Source organism: Muscardinus avellanarius (assembly GCF_963383645.1).
Source record: "Muscardinus avellanarius genome assembly, chromosome: 6".
NCBI lineage: Eukaryota > Metazoa > Chordata > Mammalia > Rodentia > Gliridae > Muscardinus > Muscardinus avellanarius.
The window spans coordinates 106,764,225-106,785,173 of NC_137791.1; the positions used below are offsets into that span (position 1 = coordinate 106,764,225).

Below are 20,949 nucleotides of genomic sequence, written 5' to 3' on the forward strand. Positions count from 1 at the left end.
CACCAAAAGGAAAAAAAAAAGATCATGCAATTTATCTAATATTTATAAAGCTTAAATGCATGTCATGTTTCATTGCATTTGCTTTTCTAAAGCAAAATGTATACAAAATTCTCTACAAGATTTAAAAAAATTTCCTTAAGGTACAAAAATTTTCTGATGGGGTATAACTAGTATAAATTTTACTATTAAAAGTTATACAGTGCCAGGCGTGGTGGCGCACACTTGTAATCCCCGTGCTTGGGAGGTGGAGACAGGAGGATCGCGCAGGTTCAAAGCCAGCGTGCTGGCTTAAGAGACCATTTCCAAATAAAAAGTGTAAAATAGGTCTGGGAGTATAGCCCTGAGGTAGAAGGGCTTCCAGGAACCCCAGTACCACGACCACAAAAAAAAAAAAAAAAGAAATTATATGGCTCCTAATTCTCTTTTTACCAAAACAAATAATTCCTCACATAAAATGAGCCTCTCCTTTCTATCTTCAACAGGAATGGCAAGAGGGAACGTTCTCAAGTCAGATGGCCTGCATCGGGACCCTGCGTTGCCCCTTGTGCTGTGCTTCCTTTTGGGGAAGGGGTGTAGGAAGAGGAAAAGATGTAAGAAACGAGCCAAAAATTTCAGTAACGGAATCCTCAGTACATCACCCCTCTGTGCTCCGGTTTCCTTAACTGTAAGGGATTAACACTAGAAGCTACGTCATAAGGTTGTTGTGAAGATTAAATGAATTAATGCATACAAAGAAGACTTGGTTTCTGCTTATTATAAGCATCACATAATGATTAGCAAGTATTAATTTCTCATAAAGTCATTAATTGGGGTTAAGTAAACAGCATTTAGACATCTCAATGGACAGGCAGCTATGTAGATTCAAGGAAGAGCCATATTTTTCTACAGATTTATAAAACCCTAGACTATAGGAGAAATGAAAGTCTTGGCAAATACCCTGTCACCTGAACTGAAATGGGTCTAATTTTATCCAGGAGAGTGGGCACTACTGTCGACCAAACTGCATTAGCGAGGCCCTGCACCAGAGCAGAAAATACCATTAAGGAAAGCAAGTCCTTAGAGAGGAAAACTAGTTCTTTTACTTTCTTATGAGTCTGGTCCCTGCTGTGGCCATGGGAAATATGAGATGAGTCGCCAAGATATGATCATAAGATTCCAACTCATCAAGGGGGGGGATGTACTGAAGATTCCGTTCCTGAAATTTTTGAGTCGTTTCTTACATCTTTTCCTCTTCTTACACCCCTTCCCTAAAATACATAAATACACTCCACAGCTGATCTCTAGGAAAATAACCGAATTCATATTCACAATACAATGAAATATAAAATATTAGTGCCTGATAAATCACTATCAGCATTATTTTCTTAGTGACCACACCATCAGATGACTACAGATTTTAATTTGGGAATAGAAATACTTTCTTGGAGCTGGGCGTGGTGGTGCACACTTGTAATCCCAGCATTCAGGAGGCAGAGACGGAGGATCGCGGTTAGCAGACAGCCTCAACTACTTAGTGAGTGAGACCTTGTTTCAAAAAATAAAGAATGAAAATAGGGTAGGGGGTGTAGCTTGGAGGTCAAGTACTCCTGGGTTCTATCCCCAGACCTGCAAAAAAAAAAAAAAAAAAAAAGAGGGCTGGGGGTGTAAGAAAAAAAACTTTCTTGGGCTCCAAAGTAGAAACATTTCATGCATATCCAAAATCAATTCATTATAAAAGGAAAAAAAACCAGGGATTTTGTTTCCATTTTTAAAGAAAGCAAATGAAAGAAAGGCTACTCTGATATAAAATATATTAGTTATAACATTATATTTTAAAAGATGGGAATTTAGTTTATACTCATTTTATATTGTGATAGAAGTTAATGACTTATACCTAATAGGAAATTTCACAAAATATTATTGCCCAGTACATTTCTGAAACAATAAACAATTCAGGGAAAGTATTAACATTCACATATGTAATTAGAGTTTACAAATGTACAAAACTTTGGGTAACAAACACTTTAAACTTATTTTTTCAAAGATTCAATTAGCCCATTTTCCCAAAACTGTTTGATTAAAAAGATGTAAAACAGATTACTAACTGTGGCAAAACATAAGAAACAAGTCAGGAGAGGCAGACACAAACTTAAGAACATAAGAATAGTCAAACAACTTTGTTAATATCAAAAGACAAAATCAAACCATCTTTTGTAATATAAAAGAAAACAAATCCATATAATTAAATACCAGTTAGGTGAAAGTCTATAGGACATATAATATTTATTTCCTTTACATACATTTGCATATCTTAAATTTAATGTAAACGGTCATGTTTAGATTTCAGTGAGAGAGTACCATACTTGAAGTTCTTGATGAATCTAGGTATAATGGAATGAATATTTAAGTAGGTAGGCCTCAAAGATCATATCAAGCTTTATTTGGTCACTATTGTTTTAATATTATAGTATTTTTCTTTATTCATTGGACTAAGCCAATTTTAGAAGTAAAATCTGCAACCAAAACATATATAAGGTAGTTGTTCCTGAAAAACTAAATAATATAGTCTTTAGTAGGTCATTAAAGTAGTGGTTGTGATTAAACAAAAATACTGCAACTCATTTATGATAAGCTTAGAAAACAGTATTTTAGAAGTTTTAAATATGTTTTTACTGTAATAAAATCAATCTGGAGAATGTGAGTAAAATATGCTTGAATATGAAATAAATGAAATCCCAAGTTAGCACTGGATTATGTTTCAGAGAAGTGCATTTGTCTTCGTGTTTTATATCAGGAACATATGTTCATAATCCATCAGCTGTAGTGTTCATTTACTAAGAAATAAGAAGCTTAGTCCTGGTCCAGCCACTCCTTTCTCCCTTGTTTCAACATCTTGGCTCTGAGATGAGGCACTCTGTGCCCAGAAATGCGGCATTACACATTTACTAAAAATGTACCCACTGGGAGTAGAATCTGTATGCTATTTAGAAGAAAGAGGATAACTTCATTTAGAAAACAAAGCGCTAAATTATAATTTTACAGTCACAACGCAAGCTCCAGCTCTTCCTAGGCACAGTGGAGCAACCTAAAAAAGAAACAAAAAGAAATATATTTGAATTCGAAAGTAAAAATATTGATAATATTACACCTGGTGGTGAAATACTGAAATAGTTGGCAAAGACCTGCTGTCCTAGCCCTGCTGTTGGTCTGGTCCCTTTCCCAATACCCTCTTCTTAATGTCAAAATTGTTTTGGGTATATTGTAAAATTATGTAGTATTAACTCTTCTTTAAAGGTGATTTTAAAAAATAGCTCTGATTAGTCTATATGAAATAATATATTTTGGCCAAAATGATGTACAATATGAATAAGAAAAAATGCTGACCCTGTTAAGTATGAGACCAGTATGGAGCAGCCATCAAGTGTTGTCTAGAGAGGTCCTCTAACAGTCATGCCATTTCAGAGGTAGGAGACCACACACTGCATGCCTGTGGATCTGTGTATACCAGATGACCCAGTAACTTCATATTTATTGACTGCCTTCTATAGGCATGGCCGAAAACTCTAAACACATTCTATTACTTTTCAGCAGAGTAAATATATAATAAACACTACCCATACAATTCCCTAGGAATGGAAACAAACCTGGTTGAATGAGCTCTATGACAGTGAGACTAGGAGAGAGGGGGTTGCCAGGGGAAGAAATATAATCTTAATTTACAAGTAAGAAACAATCCTTAAATCTTCCACTTATTGTTTAATACCCAAGACACTAGGACATGAAAAGTTTCTGAAGAACTACACAAAACACAATGAGAAATATGCATCTGACCCAGGGAGCGTTAAATGTTATTTTATGTTATTTATTTTTGTGATACTGGGGATTGAATTCAGGGGCATTCTACCTCCAAACTACACCCCAAACCCCATTTTCTATTCTTTTATTTAGAAATAGGGTCTCACTAAGTTGCAGAGGGCCTCACTAAGTAGCTGAGGCTATCCACGAACCTGCGCTTCTTCTGTCTCAGCCTCTCAAGTACTGGGCTTACAAATATGCCACCACGCCTGGCTGGGTTGCCATCTTTATTAGGTTGTGACCAGGATTTAATCTGCTCTCAAATATCAGTAGCTTTGATATTTAAAAACGACTGCTTACATATGGGTAAATTATTCAAAAATTTCTGACCGCTATTCTTGTTTCTTATTTTCCACTCTCTCTTCCCTTTTCTATAACCCCACTGTGTTCTGTCAGCTCCATGGATGCTAGAATGTATCATGAAGCAAGGGGTGGCAGGTCATTGAATAATTTCTCTGAGTATCGACTCATACTTCAAAGGTAACTTTGGATTTTAATTATATTATAAACTAAACTTGGTCTCTTGTTTTCTCATATTTAATCAAGAGGTTGTATATAGTATTTATGGAGTACATGTTAATATTGAACAAGTCAAGCAGTTCTTCTTTACCAAAAGGATTGTTTTCACAAAAAGAGAATAAGTGTGATGAAAAATGAAATGCAAGGCCTACCTGGGTCCATTCATTGGTCTGGGGATCATAAGCCTCCACTGTATTAAGGTATGTCTGTCCATCATACCCCCCAACGGCGTACAGCTTATCACCAAGTAAACACACTCCCACTGCATCTCTGCTGATGCTCATAGATGCCACTGAAGTCCACATATCTGTTTTGGGATCATATCTGAAAGAAAATTTGGAACTTGAGCTGATATTGTTCCAGAAATATTTTAATGTAAGAATAGTTTTGTCCTTTGAGGATTCTCAAAGTCTATCTTTTGTCTTTCTATTTGCTATGTACATAAAACACATTTGAACATATTGTAAAGAAGATCAATATTTTCCTCAAAACTTTAACTTACAATGTTATAGTGTCATGTAGCAGATGCATAATACTTGAGGGGAGCTAATCTAAACACACTGCTGAAAACTGCTTCAAGGCTTTAGATTGAAAAGTGGGGAACTGGTCTAAGCTCACTGTATGTACTGCCCATTTCTGGATCTTGTTTTTCATAAGGTGTCTTAACTAAAACTGCCCAAAGCTGTCTGTGGAAGCTGAGCAGGTGCTTTCTGCTGAGGTGACCACTGCCTCTGATGCCTCCTGTATCAACGTCCAGCCTTCTGCTGGACACAGTGCTGCAGCGAGCCCATGCTTTATTAGGCAAAGTTTATAAAGACCTCAGTATTTCCTTCTTGGATTATAACACACATCAAGCAGTTTGAATTGTTTTCTTTCCACATAGATAAAATGCAGGTGTAACTTGACTGCTTCCTCAAGAAACAGCAACTAAGTCTACTTAGTATTCCACAGTGTTCCTTATTATCAACAAACTTTGTAGTCTCTATCCTTCTAATCATTTATAACTTATTAAGAAGTGTGATTATGCCCCAGCTCTCTCTGGCACTCATTAACTTGCTATTTCTCTTTAAAATAAAACTCCTTTATACCTTTACTAAGACCTCAAGACTACATGACCTTCCCCTCTACGCTACCCCCTTTCCTGTCACTCTCCCTCACTCTGTTCTCAGAACACGATGGTTGCCTTTCAGCTTCCTGAGGAGCCATCTTTACTGCTTTGGAGCGTTCATCATGCTTCTATTGATTCTACCTCCAAGATGCATTCAGTTCTCCCCACGGCCTGACTAGACAAAGCTACGTGAGTGCCTGGCCTACCACCCGAATCTTCTACTGTCATCAGGCTTTCCACCTGGTCGCAAAGTTAAATTTTGTGTGGGCAGTTTGGATGACTTGGTTAAGCTTTTAAGATTTATTAATCTTTTATTTTATTACCTTATGTTATTTTATTACTTTATATTATTTACTATTTGTTTTTATATCCAAATATGTCAGAAATGTATCAATCTTTTTCACTGTTACTTAGGTTCCAGTCCTTAACTCATTGTCTCTGAAATTTATCAAGCTCCTTTTCTTTTTTATTAGGTGCAGTGTCTAGTACAAATAGGTGCACAGTATTTGCCATATGATTCAATTAATAAATTATGCAGCTGGACGTGGTGGTATACACTGTCATCCCAGTATGTGGGAGGCTGAGACAGGAGGATAGCAGGTTTGAGGACAACGTGTGGTAACTTAGCAAGACCCTAATTCAAAATACAAAGGGTTAGGCCGGGCGTGGTGGCGCACGCTTGTAGTCCCCTCGCTTGGGAGGCTGAGACAGGAGTGCAGGTTCGAAGCCAGCCTTGCTGGCTTAAGAGACCCTGTTTCCAAATAAAAATATAAAAAATAGGTGTCTGGGAGTGTAGCTCGGAGGTAGAAGGGTTTCCAGGAACGCCAGTACCACACACACAAAAAAAAACAGCAAACAAAAAAACAAACAAACAAAAAAAAAGGGCTAGGGGTTTCTCTCAGTGGTAGAATTCCCCTGGGTTCAATCCCCAGTACCAAAAACCAAAAAACAACCAATTTGAAGGTAGGCAGTAATATGATGAGTGAAGAATCTGAGCAGATGACCCAGTATTCATGGAGCTCCTGGAGAACTGCCCTGAATGTGATACATTCTCAGTAAAGAATTACTAATTTGTCTGAAAGTATTGAAAGTGTACTGGAGACATACATATAATAATATATACATATATATAAATGTATTTTTTTGTGTGGTGCTAGGGATTGAACCTAGGGGCATTCTATGTCTGATTTACACTCCCAGCCCTATTTTAAAAAAAATATTTATTTGGAAACTGGGTCTTACTAAGTTGTGAAGGTATGAAGGGCCTTACTAAGTTTCTGAGGCTTGCATTGGTCTTGTGATCCTCCTATCTCAGCCTCCCAAGTACTGGGGGGTTACAGGTGAGCACCATCATATCCAGCTTTGTTTGTTTTTTTTTTTCTCCTTAGTGTTCCTTCAGAGGAAATTACCTCTCCACACAGTCTGAGAGTCTGGAAGTCAAGTTGGATGCGGGAGCATCGTGTCCTCCAATAGCATACAGCAGTCCATTCCAGGTTGTCACTCCTACGCCACCTCTTCTTTTGGACATTTGTGCGCACAATGTCCATTTATTAGTATGAGGATCAAAGCATTCTACTGACTTCAGACAAGAACTTCCATCACGACCACCAACTGCATAAAGTCTGTACAGAAGAGCATATAAGATAATATATAAGAAACTGTGCTATTACTGTGGGAAAAAAGAAAACATAACTGTACATGAAGGCAATGACAGCTATGTAACAGCTGCTGTCTGTCTGAGAAGTCACGACTGACTCTAAGATGCATGCAATTTTAGAGATGTTAAAAGTCTCTCCAACGCCGGGCGTGGTGGCACACGCTTGTAATCCCTGCACTTGGGAGACAGAGACAGGAGGATTGTGGTGGTTCGGAGCCAGCCTCGCTGGCTTAAGAGACCCTGTTTCCACATAAAAAAAGTTAAAAAATAGGTCTGGGAGTGTAGCCCGTGGGAGTGTATCCCAGAGGTAGAAGGGCTTCCAGGAACCCCAGTACCACAAAAAAAAAAAAAAAAAAAAAAATCTCTCCAAACACACACATTCACTCCCACCTCAATGGCTAACATGAGCACTAACTGTGAAAAATGGCATATAGTACAGAGATAAGAGCATGAGCTCTTTTTTTTTTTTGTGTGTGTGTGTCTGGGGATGGAACCCAGAGGCAAATGACCCCAAGCTACATCCCCAGCCCTATTTTTTTTTTTTTTTTTTGTGGGTCTGGGGATGGAACCCAGGGGCTTTTGACCTCCGAGCTATACCCCCTGCCCTATTTTTTATTCTTTATTTTGAAACCAGGTCTCACTGAGTTGCAGAAGGCCTCACTAAGTAGCTGAGGCTGTCCGCGAACTGCGATCCTCCAGGTCTCAGCCTCCTGGATTACAAGCGTGCGCCACCACACCCGGCTTCCTATATTTTTTATTCTTTATTTTGAAGCAGAGTCTCACTAAGTTGCGAAGGGCCTCACTAGGTAGCTGAGGCTGTCCATGAACCACACGATCCTCAGGTCTCAGCCTCCCGAATGCTGGGATTACAAGCGTGCGCCACCACACCCGGTTGAGCATGAGCTCTTGAAACAGCCTCTCAGGGTTTGAACGCTGGTTCCATCATTTCCTCTCTGTACTGTGGACAAGTTATTGAGTATCTGCTTGAATTTCATCACCTATAAACCCTAAATCATAAGATTACTGATTATTAAAGTAATCTTAACAGCACTTAGCATATAGTATGCATAGAATAAGCGTTCACAAAGAAAAATAAATTGTCTCTATGTTCTTTTAGAAAATGGAATTTTTAGGAGATCTTAAAGTATATAAATAACATTTATACTGAGTTAATACTAGAGGTTAAATGTGTTGGTAACACTTTCTGAAGAATCTATCCTCAATCAATGGGTTTCAAACTGTTTTAAGAACAGGATTAGCCGGGCGTGGTGGCGCACGCTTGTAATCCCCGCGCTTGGGAGGCGGAGACAGGAGGATCGCACAGGTTCGAAGCCAGCCGCGCTGGCGTAAGAGACCCTGTTTCAAAAATATAAAATAGGTCTGGGAGTGTAGCCCGGAGGAAGAAGGGCTTCCAGGAACCCCAGTACCACCAAAAAAAAAAAAAAAAGAAAAAAAAAGAACAGGATTCTGCACAGGAATGGAAGGTGGGGGGTGGGAGTTGGGTGTCCCCAAAATGGGTCATTTGAGATTCAAGTTTTTCTTTTTTTTTTTGGTGGTGCTGGGGGTAGAACCCAGAGGCTTTCTACCTCCAGGTTATACTCCCAGACCTATTTTATATTTTATTTGTAAAAAGGGTCTCACTAAGTTGCTGAGACCCTCACTAAGTAGCTGAGGCTGGCTTCGAAACTGTCTGATTCTCCTGTCTCAGCCTCCCAAGCACTGGAATTACAAGCGTGCACCACCATGCCTGGCAAGATTCAAGTTTTTCAAAGTATTTTAAAAAATATCACCTGCAGCAGGATATGGTGGTGCACACCTGTAATTCCAGTACTAGGAAGGATGAGACAGAAGGATTACAGGTTCAAAGACAGCCGTACCAATTTAGTGACACCCTATTTCAAAATAAAATACAAAATAAAATACAGCTAAGGGTGTAGTTCAGAGGTAGAATTCCCCTGGGTTCAATCCCCAGTACCACACACACACACACACACAAAAAAAAAAAAACCATTGAAAATAAAGTCATCTGGCTTATTTAAATGCTATAAAAAACTCAGAACACATTTCTTTTCCTATGGAAGTAAAAAAGAAATAGTATCAACTTGTGATAAGCTCACATTATAAAGGAAGATTTAGGTCTTCACTTTAATATCATGATAAGCCGGGTGTGGTGGCACACGCACACGCTTGTAATCTCATGCTTGGGAGGCGGAGACAGGAGGATCACGCTGGTTTAAAGCCAGCCCCGATGGCTTAAGAGACCCTGTTTCCAAAAATAAAAAAAAGTATAAAATAGGTCTTGGAGTGTAGCGCGGAGGTAGAAAAACTCCAGTACCACCAAAAAAAAAAAAAAAAAAAAAAAAAAAAAAAAAAATCATGATGAAATGCAAGTAGTTGGCTTATTCTGTTTTTTTTTTTTTTTGGTGGTACTGGGGGTGGGTGGAACCTAGAGGCTTTCTACCTCTGGGCTATACTCCTAGACCTTTTTTATATTTTATTTGGAAACAGGGTCTCAGTAAGTTGCTGAGAGCCTCACTAAGTAGCTGAGGCTGGCTTTGAACCCGTGCGATCCTCCATTCTCAGCCTCCCAAGCGCAGGGATTATAAGAATGTGCCACCACGCCCGGCTGCTAATTAATTCTGTTTTGAAATTCAACTTAGAAAAAAAAAATTTCCTATTACTTTAAAATTATTTGAGCAATTTAACTGAAGAGTTTCCTGAGACTCCAATTAAGTTGCTCCAGCAATTAAATAGTGGTTAAGCCGGGCGTGGTGGCTCAGGCTTGTAATCCCCCGCGCCTGGGAGGTGGAGACAGGAGGATGGCGCAGGTTTGAAGCCAGCCATGCTGGCTTAAGAGACCCTGTTTCCAAATAAAAATATAAAAATAGGTCTGGGAGTGTAGCCCGGAGGTAGAAGGGCTTCCAGGAACTCCAGTACCACAAAAAAAAAAAAAAAAAAAAAAAAAGTGGTTACCATTTCAGCCTCTAATGGACAAAAAAAAAAAAAAAAAAAAAGAAAGAAAGAAACAGGTGGTGTTTTTAAAACCGAGTTTTTCGCCGGGCGTGGTGGCGCACGCTTGTAATCCCTGCGCTTGGGAGGCGGAGACAGGAGGATCGCGCAGGTTCGAAGCCAGCCGCGCGCTGGCTTAGGAGACCCTGTTTCTAAATAAAAATATAAAAATAGGTCTGGGAGTGTAGCCCAGAGGTAGAAGGGCTTCCAGGAACCTCAGTACCACCAAAAAAAAAAAAAAAAAAAAAAAACCGAGTTTTTCTTCTACACTGATTTCATAAGTAAAAATTATAAATTTGAACTTATAGTTTTAAAAAATGTCTAGAATAAGGAGGGCACGATGGCTCATGCCTGTAATCCCAGTATTTAGGAGGCTGAGAAAGGAGAATTGCAGGTTTGTGGTGGTCAGCCTCAACTACTTAGCAAGGCTCTTAACAACCTAGTGAGATTCTGTTCCAAAAACAAACAAACAAACAAACAGGAGAAAAAGGGCTAGGGATATAGTTCTGAGGTAGAATGACGCTGGTTTAATCCCAGTCCCAACACCCCCCCCACACACACCACCACCACCACCACCACCACCACCACCACCACCCCCACACACACCACCACCACCACCACCACCACCACCACCACCACCACCACCACCACCACCACCACCACCACACACACACACACACACACACACACACACACACACACACAGAGTTTAGAATAAGCTACCTTGACCTTCCATTTGCTTTAAATATTGAGGTTTTATAAGCTTTCATTTCATTTAAGGGAGAGTCTTCTATTAAAAATATTTGCCAGACAATGGCTTAAAAGCAGCCTGAACAATTGGAAGTATAAGTAAAGCTTCTTCATGTAAAAAATGGTAGAAAGAAAATTTTCTACACTCTGAAAACATTAAGATATGAATAGTAACTTATGCAACATAAACATGACTATATTTTGCTCCAGGAAATATAGTGAAATAACAAAGACATTAGATAATTTAGGCTCTTCATTTTTTAGAAAGAAAAAAATTGAGGCATACAGAATTACTTGGTTCTAAATCAAAGGAGTAGACAAGAGAAGTCTAATTTTAAAAACTAATTTCAATTTTTTTCAACCAATAACATGATTTCTATTTATTTTGTAGATATATCATATTAAAAATCAAATTTCTTAGTGTTTATTAAAGATTATATGCCTCAGATATTAGCACTAGGCTTTTCAGAATTATATTCAATTAATTGTACTTAGATGGGGTATAAAGTATAATATTTCTCATGAAAGGATAGGTCTGGAAAGAAGGCAACTATGCTTTTGTCCTCTATTAGAAAAAAGGGTTAGAAAGTTTGTGACTAAACAAAATTAGCCCAATGAATTAATCAATCCATAAAGTTTAACCCAGAAGGTCAAAATCAAGAAGAGACTAGTTTTCTTTCTCTTATCTTCAGATTCTTAGATGGCCAACTCTTTCATCAGTTAGTAAGGACATGTAGTAATCAAATTCTAAGTTATTTCTTTAGCTAATAAAAAAAAGGAAGAGGTATGGAGAACGGATAAATCTAAAAACTGGTTTCACTTATCTATCTTATTCTTGTAGTTATAAAATATAAAAATATTTACTAATATTTTCTCATTTTTCTTAAAATTCTACAAATAATTTTAAGTTTCTGTTTTAATGTGGATTCCTTCTTCTTTCTGGAAATAACAATTTCCAGAAGGAATGCAACACAAGACTTTAACAATCACAGAGGGCTTCATTTTGTAGAGGAAGAAAGAGTTGAAAAAGATTCATATTTAGTTGCTGAGTACCCAAGTGCTAGAGGTTCTGTCTAAATGTGCTTATTTAGAGCAGACAAGAGGCAAGAGAGCACCTTCTAAATCCATTCTGGTTTCACCTGTTTACCAAGAAAAGAAGCAAAAGTAAAGACAAATGGGAAAGAGGGAAAGCATTTTTAGGGAAACAATGAGAAAGTTTATACTATTTTTAAAAGCCATGTACTTTTAAATATATATAAACCACCAGGTTTTTACTGTACAATTAGTATCTTTACTCTTTGATAGGAGAGTCACCATCAAAGAATCTGAAAATAAGAAAGAAAATTGAATAGTTCTCTTCTTGATTTTGATCTTTTGGTTTAAAATTTAATATTGGATATTTATATAAAAATTTCTTCACTTTAATTAGAAATGTATAGTATCTGCACATTATAATGAGAAGTTTAATGTTGGTGAGTTATTTATATTTAGAACTATAAGAGACATTTAAAAAGCTTTTAAAGTCACTCAAAATATTTAAGTATATCTGTAAGCTGGCTTAATAAATTTGGTTTACTGTGTTTTAAATGGAACTTTAAAAACTTCCTTACTTTCCACTTAGTACGGCCACACCTACTGTGCTCCTGGGGGTGGACATGGTGGCAACAAAATTCCACTGGCGAGCCTGAGGGTCCCATCTTTCCACCGTGTTTAGATAACTCCAGCCATCGTGCCCACCTACTGCATACATGGGACCTTCCAATACCGCCACACCTACAAGGAGACAGGAAAGATTAAGATATGCTGCTAGGACTCAAAAGTCACATTTTAATTGAAATATAAATATAATTAACCTTACACATATAATTAAAAATTTTTTTTTGTGGTACTGGGAATGGAACCCAGGGGCATTCTACCTCTGAGCTATACCCTCAGCCCCATGTTTTCTTCTTTATTTTGAAACAGGGTCTCACTGAGTTGCAAAGAGGCCTCACTAAGTAGCTGAGGCTGTCCACGAACCGCGATTCTCCTGTCTCAACCTTCCAAATGCTGGCCAGATAAAATCTTTATAAAATTTCCACATAGTAAAAGATAAAGGGAATGTTTTAAAATATTTGTAAGTTCAAATTTTTTTTTTTTTTTTTTTTGGTGGTACTGGGGGTGGGAACCCAGAGGCTTTCTACCTCTGGGCTATACTCCCAGCCCTATTTTATATTTTATTTGGAAACAGGGTCTCACTAAGTTACTGAAAGCCTCTCTAAGTAGCTGAGGCTGGCTTCGAACCCGTGTGATCCTCCTGTCTCAGCCTCCCAAGCACGGCGATTACAAGTGTGCGCCACCATGCCCGGCTTGTAAGTTCAAATTTATAACACTTATTCACTGTACAGTAGACTATAAGGTTTTAAAAAGGCTGTGACAAAATAAATATTTAAAGTTAGGGTTTAATTTAAACTTAATTTTATTTTTTTGGTGGTACTGGGGGTGGAGCCCAGAGGCTTTCTACCTCCGGGCTATACTCCCAGACCTATTTTATATTTTATTTGGAAACAGGGTATCACTAAGTTGCTGAGAGCCTCACTAAGTAGCTGAGGCTGGCTTCAAACTTGCGTGATCCTCCTGTCTCAGCCTCCCAAGTGCAGGGATTACAAGCGTGTGCCACCACACCCGGCTAAAGTTAGGGTTTAAATAAGACATTTTGAACTACTGATCATTATCCTTTGAACTTGCTACAGTTTAATAATGTCTTTTGTATGGCACAACTAATGATAGTATTGCATACACAATCTGGTTTGCAGAAAACATAGCTGGTCATGATAATCACAAACTCTGTATTATATTTACCTACAATAGAATTAAGTTTCTTTCCACATGGCAGAAGAAGGATAAGTAGGCAGTTCAGTTATACTAGTAACCCTGTATTTTATGGTAAACCCAAATTTTTAAGTCATCTTCAGGGGCTGGTGCATAACTCAGTTATAGAATGCTTGCCAAGTATTCACAAGGCCTGGGGTCAATCCCCAACACTACAAACAGAACCAAACAACACAAATTCAGTAAGTCTTTCTGTATCTATGTAAGAGTTGATTTTATGGCCTCTAGAGTAACGTTTTATAGTTTTCTTTGTTACATTTCTATGGCTTTAGTTATAAGCTCTGTTTCTCAGTATCTTAGCCCTAACCTTCTGGTTTTTACTTATTGAAACTTAATCTTATCTTTCATTGAGACCTAATTATGACCAGTAATCTCTGATCTGCTGCTCCTGCTACCATGCCAATCTTTATTCTAATGACACAGCTTTCATTACTGGCTACTGGCTCTCTGAATGGCCATCCTGTATTCTGGTGCTCGGTATTCATCGAGTATAATACAAACTGTGCTATCTAAATTCAACTATGTATTCATTGCTACTCATCCATTTTTTATGATGGCCTATCAAATTCTTTATTGTAACTATTTTAAGCCTTTTTCAAACTGTGATAAACTGACTATACAGCCACAAATTATTCCTTCTCTGAATTTATACAGTTTTGCAATGTTGACTTTGCAGCTCCTTTCATTAAGACATGAATTGGTTTCCTACTCTTTTTTTTCTTTTCTTGTAGCACTGGAGATTGGATCTATGGACATTCTGCTTCTGAGCTACTCCCAGCCCTATTTGTACTATTTTTCTTTTGGAACAGGGTCTCACTGAATTGCAAGGGGCCTTGCTAAGTTGCTTTGGCTGCCTGAGAACCTGAGACCCTCCTGCTTAGCCTCACGTACTGGGATTACAGGCATGTGCCGCCGCGCCTGGCTTGTTTCTCCACTTTTACTCTGGGCTTGCCCGTATGACTTGTTTTGGTGATGTGAGCACTGGCTTGAAAGTTTGAGCATTGCAGCGTGTCTCCTTCTGCTTTCAAAGCGCTGTGATGCCATCATGTGAAGCAAGACCAGGCTAGCCTGTGCAATGGCTAGAGGCATGTGGCCCACCTGCCTCTGTTGCCCTGGCTGACCTGCCGGCCACCACCTGACACGTGAATGAGGCCAGTCCAGATCATCCAGCCAGCCTGTCAGCCCACCCCAGATGCATGAAAGTCCAGCAGAGCTCATCCAAGGCAGCTGGGACCAGGAGAACTGCCCAGCGGACTCATGAGCTAATCTAATGGCTGTTGCTTTAAGCTTTTATATTTTGGACTAGTTTGTTATGCAGTAAAAGCTAGGTGACACACACGTTTCAAGTCCTGGCTAACTTTATTTCTATCTCCTTTACTCTCATCAAAGAATTTGCTTTCCTATTTAACCGAGCAAAGAAAAGTCCCTAAATCCTCTTCTGTGCATCTTAGAATGTACCATAGATTCCTTGAGGATAAAGATAATGTCTTCTCTATTTGTGTAACCTACAGAACAAAGAGCAGGGCACATAGTACACACTAATCAATGTCTGCTCAATGAATTATTGAGTGAAAAATAAAAAACTCTATTATCATATTCTCTGTGCCATCTTAAATTTTTTTCTAGACTTCTACCCATTTCTTCTTATAAAACTAGAATATATATATATTTTCATATACATATGAAAAACAACAATGCTAAATATTTTAAACAAACATTTAAATTAGGTTAGATAACACTAATTGTCAACACAGAGCACATATGTAAAAAAGTGGCTTGTCAGACTACCATGCTACTCTGAGCCCTTAGATGTACGTATGCTTTTACATGTTCTGATTGCTGCCACATTTATGTATATGCTGCTTCTAAGATAGTGAAAATATGAGGAAGACTGCTTGGCGACTGATTGCTGCAGGCTCGGCTCCATGATGATCACCTTCTGCCTGGTACAGGATGTAAAAGGCTGTGCAGCCTCAAATCTGATATCACGGGTGAATCTGCAGTTATACTCACCGAGGCCGTGTCTGTGTGTGGACATAGGAGGCATCACGCTCCATGTTTTTGTTTTGGGGTTGTAGCACTCTACAGTATTCAAAGTCTTCAGTCCGTCTCTCCCTCCGACCACGTACAGCTTGTCATCTAACACGGCAACACCAAACTGTAGCCTCCTCCCATTCATATTTGCCACAGGTGTCCACATATTTGTGCGGAGATCATACTTTTCAATGCTCGTAGCTCCTAATTAATAATATATAGAAGTTAAGCAAATAAAAATTTCACCATGCTATTTTATGAAATCATACATACAAAAGTATAATTTTATTGGCACTAACAATAATACTTTGACTATATCCCACGATGCCCCTGCGCCTGTCTTGGCCTCTCCTCCACCTGTGATTTCATCTTCTAACATTCTCCAGGGAATATGCCAGACCCCAGACATGGGGGCAAAGCCAGGGAGCGAGGTGTCATGGAAGGCAAAGGTAAAAAGTTTATAGCAGGCAGATCTGCTAACTGCATCAAATGCTACTGAGTCAAGTTAACATGGAGACTAAAAAGTATTACTGGATTCAGCTACATGGGCGTCACTGATGATGTTAGGGAGAATTCCGATGTCAGTGGCTGAGATATGACTGGGAGGTGAGGAACTGGGACAGTGGGCATGGAGGATTCTTCTGAGAAGTATTTTGCTGTATAAAGGACTGGGATAGGAATTATTAGGAAAGTTGAGAAAAGTTTTGTTCTGCCTTTAAAATTGGAAACCCCTGAGCTGTTTTAAATGCTAATGAGAAACATCTAGTTGAGAAGAAAGAAGAGAAAATACAGTAGATGAAAGGAATGATAACTGATAGTGTGAAGTGCCCAAAGGGGCAAGAAAGGGCAGTACCCACAGCACAGGCAGAGGAACTGGTTTTTATAGTGGGAGAGAACTATTATCCACAGGAGGAAGACAACATACTTTGGGAATCCTGAATATGGGAAGTTTAGAGAATTGTTGCCTGATGGTGTCTACATTTCAGGAACTGGAAGATTCCAGAATTCTGTTCTGTTTATGAGGTGTGATCGGTGGAGGTAAAAAACAAAAACAAAAATAGCACTACCCCTCTAAAATACCCAGCCACCAATTAAGAGCCTGCTCTCACTTCTAAGCTTCAAATATACCATGTCAATCATTAATGCTGGCCTTACAAAATCATGATCACATTAAACATTATTTTTAAAGTATTTGCTACATTAGGTTGAGCATAATACTTTTGATAATAAATCAAAATTTAAAAATGGTTTTGTTCTACATATAGATATTATATTTTCTTATATGTTACAGTTTTTTACATTTATCCTACAAAATCTCAGTTATTTGGGATTAATACCAATCCTCTATCTCTGTATCCTTCACAGCACCAAACAGAATGCCTTCAATATAGAAGTTGTTCAACAATATACTTGAATTTTGGTAATTTTTTTGTAGAATTAGGAATTAAACACAGGGACATTCTACCTATGGGCTATACCTCCAGCCCTATTTTTTTTTTTTTTTTGTGGTACTGGAAATAGAACCCAGAGGCATTCTACCTCTGAGCTACACTCCCAGCCCTATTTAGTATTCTTTTATTTTTTGAAACAGGGTCTGAGTTGCGAAGGGCCTTGCTAAGTAGCTGAGGCCATCCATGAACCGTGATCCTCCGGTCTCCACCTCCTGAATGCTGGGATTACAAGCGTGCTCCACTATGCCCAGCTCCAGCCCTATTTTTATTCTTTATTTTGAAACAGGGTCTTACTAAGTTGCAGATAGCCTCACTAAGTCGCTGAAGCTGGCTGCGAACCTGTAATCCTCCTGTCTTAGCCACCCAAGTACTGGGATTACAGGTATGTGCCACCATGCCTGGTTTGAGTAATCTTTTTTAAAATAAAAATTTTAAATATTTATTAATTTTATATAGTACTGGGGATTAAACCTAGGGGCATTCTACCTCTGAGCTATATCCCCCAGCCCTATTTTATTCTTTATTTTGAAACAGGGTCTCACTAAATTGCAGAGGGCTTCACTAAGTAGCTGAGACTGGCAGTGAACCTGTGATTCTCCTGTCTGCCTCCCAAGCAAGTACTGGGATCACAGACATGTGCCACACCCAGCTAGGAACTACATTTGACCCAGGCATGGTGGTGCACACCTGTGATTCCAGTACTTGGGAGGCAGAGACAAGAGAAGCACAGGTTTGCTGCCAGTCTCAGTTACTTAGTGAGCCCTCTGCAACTTAGTGAAATCTTGTTTCAAAATAAAGAATAAAATAGGTCTAACGGTGTAGCTCAGAGGTAGAATGCCTCTGGGTTCAATCCTCAATTCTGCAAAGAAAAAAATTTCTTTTCATCATATTAATCAAATCAAAGCAGTCATATAGAAATATCCATCAAATAAAAGGCTGATCCATCTCTCCTCACTAATTAAATTAGGACATAATTTTTCTTTAAAATTCTAAGTTGTTTCTTTTCTTTCTTTTTTTTTTTGGTGGTGGTACTGGGGTTCCTGGAAACCCTTCTACCTCCGGGCTACACTCCCAGACCCATTTTTATATTTTTATTTAGAAACAGGGTCTCTTAGGCCAGCAAGGCTGGCTTCAAACCAGTGCGATTCTCCTGTCTCTGCCTCCCAAGCACGGGGATTACAAGTGTGTGCCACCATGGCCAGCCTCTAAGTTGTTTCTTTTAAACAATTTATTTTACAAGATTGGGGATCAAACCCAGGTCTTTAAACATGCAAAGCTCTACCACTGAGCTACATTTCCAACTCCTAAATCGCTTCTTTTAGATACAGTTTACTAAGTAGCATCACAGTGTTATGAATTGGAAACTAACTTATTTTGGTAATTTCAAACACAATATACAACATAAAATATTAAAACATAGTTGCAAATGTGTGTTATCTTTTAAAAACCCAAATATCTAAAACTAACAAAATCCTAACAATTGTAAAGTTCTTTGTAAAAGCATAGGATGTCCTTACCTTATACACTAAAGGACTAACTTTTAAAAGTAAGCACAAAAGTATTCTAATACTTCCTAATTGACTATGTAGAACCATTATAAGCTTCTTTGTTGGGTTCTATATCAAAAAGACATGAAGGGGCCAAGAGTGAATGATCTGACTACCATCCAATTAATTCAAACTGTTTTTCATTATGAAGTCAACAGGAGCAGGACCCAGTGGTGTGTGCCTGTAATCCCAGTACTTAGAAGCAGAGAGGGGAGGATCTCAGGTTTGAGGTCAGTCTCAGCAACTTAGACCTTTGCAACTTAGTGATATGCTATTTCAAACTGAAAATTAAAGAGGGCTGGTGGTATAGCTCAGTAGTAGAACACCCCTGGGTTTAATTCTTAAACATACACCTGTATACACAAAATAAATAAAAATAAAAATAAATAAAAATTTAAAAATAAATTAACTAAAAATAAAAAAATAAAGATATTGGGAGTAAGTTAATACCAGGGAAAGAGCACAAATAGGATAGAGGGTAGGAGTATCTGAATATTAAAAAAAGATTCAGACTTAAGTTGGTCAAGCAACAAGAGGCAGACTGCAGAATACCTTGAAAGCTAGAATGAGGAATTTATATCTTACATGGTAAGAAATAAAGACTGCTGGAATTTCTGAGCAGAGTAGTGGCGTGCTAACTGAAGAATGAATGGAACAGAGAGTATAGTCTCCAGAGTTAAAAATGCCCACTTGTGCTGGGCTGAGACAGGAAAGACTGCAGGTTCAAGGCCAGCCCCAGCAATTTAGAGAGGCCTTATTTCAAAACAAAAATATAAAAGGCAGGGGGTGTGTCTTAGAGGTAGAATGCCTCTCAGTTCAATCCCCGGTAACAAACCAACCAAGAAATGCCCGTTTGAATCTTGATCTCATCACTGATTAGCTGTGTGAGCCTGGAAAGTTACTCAACTTCTTTGTATTCTCAACTATAAAAGAGGCAGGCATAACGGTCTGCTGTTAGTGCTTCCATAAAGCCTGTCCCATGTTTACAATGTAATGAGTGCTACTTTCCCTTGGTTAACACAGTCAAAATAGAAGGCTAACTGCAGTTACAAAGATGGCAGGGAATCTTGCTGTAAGACCAATCCCAAGTAAGACAAAGCTGACAGAATGGAAGAGAAGAGGGAGAGAGAGAGCTTGAGAGCAAGAGAGCGTATTCGAGCATATGAATGAGTTTTTCCCTCTGGGTGCTTGGTATTTGAGTTTCCGTCTCTTGTTTGGGGAATTCTCTACTGTATTTATGAGCCTTCATAGAAGGCAGGAACTTGTGCCCTGAACTGGAAACACAGAATTCATTCTCCTCGCCCCTGGAAAGGAATGCCCAGGAATATCCCTACTGCTTGCACCTCGGAATTAAAAGCGTAGCAGACATTACTAAGAGGCAGGCAGGAGGCACAGTCCCTTCCCTTTTCTCATCAGCCTTCCAATAAATCCCTTATCTGCTTAAATGATCCAGAATTGATGTCTGTTTAGGAAACTGAATTAGGATTCCAACTTCTTAAGTCTGGAAGACATGGTCTGAGGTGGACACACCAAGTCTGAGGTAAAATTTAAGCATCAAAAAGGATATTTTATACAAGCCAGAAATATGAGAATAAATAAAAGTAAAATAATAACTAATACAGACCTAATAGCTGATGCCTGGCAAAAGAAAGGGGAAGGAGAGGACATAGATAATGACCACAAAGCCCCAAACCATATATACTATCATCCTGGTTTCTTTTATTTTTGGGAGTTGTGGGAGAGAAACCTTTAAATGTGATTGTAAGAGCTTCAGTTATACAAGTAATTCAAGAAATGGCAAAGGAAAATCTCCACTCATTTGACAAACACTGATCCTCTATCTGTGAGGCACCATTCTAGGCTCTCAGAGCATCTTAGGGAATAAAAGAAACTCCTTGTTTTTCTGGAGCTTACATGAGGGGAAGAGACAGGCAGACCATAAACAAATACATGAGGTGCGTGAAAAAACATAATGCAGAGAAAATAGATAGAAATGAGTAGGGAAAAAGTCAGAAAGGAGGCAAGAGGCTGTTATTCAGTGGTCATGGACGGCCTATTGGACTAGTGAGATCTGAGTGGAGAGTTTCTAGTACTGGGGTATAGAGCATTCCAGTGGCAGGAGAATCTAACACAGTGCCTGACGTGGGGTAATCTTAGATGATTAAAACG

The 20,949-nt window shown here is 38.7% G+C and overlaps 1 protein-coding gene across 4 annotated transcripts in view; it reads right to left on the reverse strand.

Annotated features, from left to right (window-relative positions):
- Positions 1 to 2,926: 2,926 nt before the first annotated feature.
- KLHL5 (kelch like family member 5) overlaps positions 2,927 to 20,949 on the reverse strand; it is a gene marked incomplete at its 5' end in the record, with an annotated part of 60,137 nt that continues 42,114 nt past the window's right edge. For all 4 annotated transcript variants that reach the window (XM_080697075.1, XM_080697074.1, XM_080697077.1 and 1 more), the window contains 5 exons: positions 2,927 to 3,064; positions 4,506 to 4,677; positions 6,871 to 7,083; positions 12,488 to 12,650; positions 15,762 to 15,986. In XM_080697075.1, coding sequence (XP_080553201.1) covers positions 3,008 to 3,064; positions 4,506 to 4,677; positions 6,871 to 7,083; positions 12,488 to 12,650; positions 15,762 to 15,986 — 830 coding nt within the window. In that variant the 3' untranslated portion in view covers positions 2,927 to 3,007. The remainder of the gene's footprint in view (positions 3,065 to 4,505; positions 4,678 to 6,870; positions 7,084 to 12,487; positions 12,651 to 15,761; positions 15,987 to 20,949) is intronic.